Source organism: Chiloscyllium plagiosum, unplaced genomic scaffold, assembly GCF_037043375.1.
Source record: "Chiloscyllium plagiosum isolate Xiang-an unplaced genomic scaffold, Cpla_swu_hap1 HiC_scaffold_27, whole genome shotgun sequence".
Classification (NCBI taxonomy): domain Eukaryota; kingdom Metazoa; phylum Chordata; class Chondrichthyes; order Orectolobiformes; family Hemiscylliidae; genus Chiloscyllium; species Chiloscyllium plagiosum.
In genome coordinates, this window is record NW_028270165.1 from 42,231,821 (window position 1) to 42,236,148 (window position 4,328).

The following is a 4,328-nucleotide window of genomic DNA, read 5'->3' on the forward strand; positions in this document are numbered from 1 at the left end:
GGCCAAATGGCCTCATTCCACACTGTAGGGATTCGATGTGGCAACCCCCCAGCTGTTTGCATTTCCTGTAGGGGAAGTGGGGACGGGCCGAAAGTTCAGTGTGTGGGAAGCGAAAATTAAACGTAGTGCTTTGCTTGAGCTCAAGCTGAGTGACTTGGTGGCGGACTGGAAAAGGAAGGTACGGTGTCTGTGGTTAGTGATGCTGCCTCACGGCACCAGAGAGCCAGATACAATTCCAGCCTCAGAGCCGTTGTCTGTGTGGATATTGCACATTCTCCGACTGGTGTTTGTGGCGGATTTCTTCCAGTGCACCTGTTTCTTCCCACTATCCAAAGATGTGCAAGTTTGGGTGAATTAGCCATGTTAAATTGTCCATAGTGTCCAGGATGTGTAGGTTAGATGCATTAATCAGGTGTAAATGTAGAGCAATCAGAGTAGGGTAATGGTGCTTTCAATTTCATGGAATTACAAAAGAAAAAAATGTTCCACATAAAGTAGAATTGCTTGTTCTGAATTTCTACCCTGACTGACAGTGATGACTTTCATAATCTGTTTTTTCCAGTGCATTTGAAGATTTGAAGACTGAAGTTTCAAATTCAGTAGTTGAAGGGCTTATGTCCGAAACAGCAACTCTCCTGCTCCTTGGATGCTGCCTGACCTGCTGTGTATTTCCAGCACCACACATTTTGACTGACTCTCCAGCGTCTGTAGTCCTCATTTTCATGTCAATGACAGACAGTCAATCAATCCATTGGGACTGTAACGATTTTTGACTATGATTCTGTGAGAAGGAGCAAAATTCTTTGGTTTCTGTTTCAGTACGCTTTCAGCATCAGTGGAGCTCGATGAGAGACGCTACTGTGGCAGCGCATTGAATGTGCAGCCTGTCACAATTATACAGCCTGGAAAGAGGAATTCACGGCAGGGAGGGTTCGTACATGCGTTTGTGTGCAGCTGAAGCTTTGGCCATGGAGAAACCAGAGGAATCTCGCCCCATGGAGAAACCGTGGAAGTGTGGTGACTGCGGGAAAGGCTTCAGTGTCCCATCTGCCCTGGAAATTCATCAGCGCAGTCACACCAGGGAGAGGCCGTTCTCCTGCCCAGAGTGTGGGAAGGGATTTATCCGCTCTTCCCACCTGCTGGACCACCGCCGAGTCCATACTGGGGAGAGACCATTCACCTGCCCTGAGTGCGGGAACAGCTTCACCCACTCCTCCCACTTGCTGGCGCATCAGCGTGTCCACACCGGGGAGAGGCCCTTCCCCTGCTCTGATTGTGGGAAGGCCTTCAGCAAATCCTCTGACCTGCTGAAGCACCAGCGGGTCTACACGGGGGAGCGGCCATTCAGTTGCCCCGAGTGCGGGAAGGCCTTTAGCGATTCCTCTGCCCTGCTGAGGCACCAGTGGGTCCACACAGGCAAGAAGCCGTTCCCCTGCCCTGAATGTGGGAAGGGCTTCAGCAGTTCCTCCTCCCTGCTGACACACCAGCGGGTCCACACTGGGGAGAGGCCATTTGCCTGCCCTGAGTGTGGGAAGAATTTTCCCCAGCCCTCCCAACTGCTGACCCACCGGCGGGTCCATACCGGGGAGAAGCCATTCTCCTGCTCAGTGTGCAGGAAGGGCTTTGCGGTCTCCTCTAACCTCGTGGCCCACCGGCGGGTCCACACGGGGGAAAGGCCCTTCAGCTGTCGCGAGTGCGGGAAGGCTTTCAGCAATTCCTCCCACCTGCTGAGGCATCAGCGGGTCCACACAGGGGAGAAGCCGTTCTCCTGCCCAGAGTGCGAGAAACGCTTTAACCGGTCCTCCCACCTACTGACCCACCAGCGGGTCCACATGGGAGAGTGGCCGTTCTATTGTCCTGAGTGCAGGAAGGGCTTCAGCAATTCTTCTGCTCTGCTGACCCACCAGCGGGTCCATAGAGGGGAGAGGCCATTCAGCTGCCCTGAGTGTGGCAAGAGGTTCACATTTTCCAGCAACTTGCGACGACACCAGCGGGGGCACCAGTGCTCCCAACAATCGGATACTGCCAGTGACGCTACTGTGGATTAAACCTTGTGCCCCACTCTGACAATGGGTGCAGTGGGAAAGTTGGTGGGCTTTTAAAAAAATTTCTGGACTGCACACTGCCTCGCACCCCCAAGTACAACTCTAAAGTGGCTCGGGGCGACATGGTGGCTCAGTGGTTAGCACAACTGCCTCATAGAGCCATGGATTCGGGTTTGAATCTACTATTTGATTCTCCCGTGTCTGCATGGGTTTCCTCCGAGTGTTCCGCTTTTGCTCCCACAATACAAAGATGTACAAGTTAGGGTGAGTTAGCCGAGCTAAATTGTCCATAGTGTTCAGGGATGTGTAAGTGTGGTGCAGTAGTCAGGGGTAAATGTAGACTGGTCAAAAGTGTGGTGCTGGAAAAGCATAGCAGGTCAGGCAGCATCTGAGGCGCAGGAGAATCGACGTTTTGGGCATAAGTCCTTCATCAGGATTCTCCTGGACTTCGGATGCTGCCTGATCAGCTGTGCTTTTCCAGCACCACATTCTTGACTCTGATCTCCAGCATCTGCAGTCCTCACTTTCTCCAAGTAAATGTAAAGTAATAGGGTTAAGAGAATAGGTCTGGGTGGGTAACTGTACGGAGGGTTGGTGTTGCCTTGTTGGTCCAAAAGGCCTGTTTACATTCTGTAGGGATTCTGTGATTCCATAAACTTTGCTTCCAGTGGGCGACATTACTCGGAGTCTGGGACTGCACGTTCCTAAGAATCCGCAGAAACCTAAGACCACAAGACCACTGGAGCAGACATGAGGTCATTCAGCCCATTGAGTCTGCTCCACCATTTGTTAGAAACAAAAAATAATTGCGGTTGCTGGAATCCAAAGTAGGCAAGCAGGAGGCTGGGAGAACGCAGCAAGCCAGGTAGCATTAGGAGGTGAAGTTAGCATTTCGGGTATTAACCCTCCTTCAGGACTGAAGAAGGGTTCTTCCCAAAACATTGACTTCTGTATCAGAAACAATTTACCAGGATGTTGCTGGGGGTTGGAGGGTTTGAGCTGCAGGGAGAGGCTATTTGGCTGGGTGAGAGATTTAAAAGGGGCAATGTTTTCACGCAGAGGGTAGTGCATGTATGGAATGAGTTTCCAGAGAAAGTGGAGGCTGGTACAATTATACCACTGAGAAGGCATCTGGTTTCGGACATGAACAGGAAGGGTTCAGAAAGATAATGGGCCAAATACTGACAAATGGAACCAAATTAATTTAGGATGTCTTGTCAGCGTCGATGAGTTGGACCGAAGGGTCTGTTTCTGTGCTGTACATCTCTCTGTCTACTGGTCCTGATGTAAGTTTTAAAATTGAGTCCAAGTAACTTTGAATAGTTCAGTCTTGTTGAACTCACCTCTTGAAAGGTTTCAAGTGAATCCCTCCAAGTGATACTGTTTAAAAATGCCGAGTTGGACAAAATATCCCATTAAGGTCGACACAAACCCACAGCAGAAGATATCAGAAATCACACAACACCAGCTTAGAGACCAACAGGTTTATTTGAAATTACAAGCTTTAGGAGCATTGCTCCTTCTTCAATGCTGCAGCTTCATCACTTCACCGACAAAGGAGCAGTGCTCTGAAATCTTGAGTTCAAATAAACCTGTTGGACTCTAACCTGGTGCCATTTGACTTCTGACCTTGTCCAGCCCAATCCAACACCAGCACTTCCACATCAGAGTTGACTAATGAGATCGGATTTTATTCTGTGTGACTAAGTGAGATGCTCATCTGAAAACTCAAAACTGTTGGAGAGACAAAGAGACACGAGTCAGTGCTACAGCATGGAGACAGGCCCATCGGCCCAAACTGGTCCATGCCGACCAAAATGTCCATCAACAGTAACCCCATTTCCCTGCACATGGCCACTATCCTTCTAAGCCTTTCCTACCCATGTGTTTGACCAAATGTCTTTTAAATGTTGTTAATGTACCTACTTCAACCACTTCCACTGGCAGCTCATTCCATACACAAGCCACACTCTAAAATTTTTGCCCCACATATTTTTTCAATCACTCCCTTCTGACCAGGTTTGTATGCTCTGTTTGGAGATGTAGGAGTAAAACTTCACAATAAAAGATTAATACAGCCTTTATTCATGACTCATGATTAAACACACTTTCTCTATTTACAGCTGTAATTGAGAGGCTTCTCTGAATTAGTCGACATGTTTGTAACAAGTTGTGAAACATGAAAGGATTCTGAAAAGATTTACAAACATACTGCCAGGGTTGGAGGGTTTGAGCTGTTGCAAGAGGCTGAAATAGCCCCAGTCTATTTTCCCTGGAGGGTCA

General features: G+C 49.0%; 1 protein-coding gene across 1 annotated transcript; it reads left to right on the forward strand.

The window, feature by feature from the left end:
* The first annotated feature begins 938 nt into the window (after positions 1-938).
* Positions 939-2,048, forward strand: LOC148143769 (uncharacterized). Its single transcript, XM_087975713.1, has one exon. It carries the CDS (start codon positions 939-941, stop codon positions 2,046-2,048), a length of 1,110 nt encoding a protein of 369 aa, XP_087831839.1.
* Positions 2,049-4,328: the final 2,280 nt, after the last annotated feature.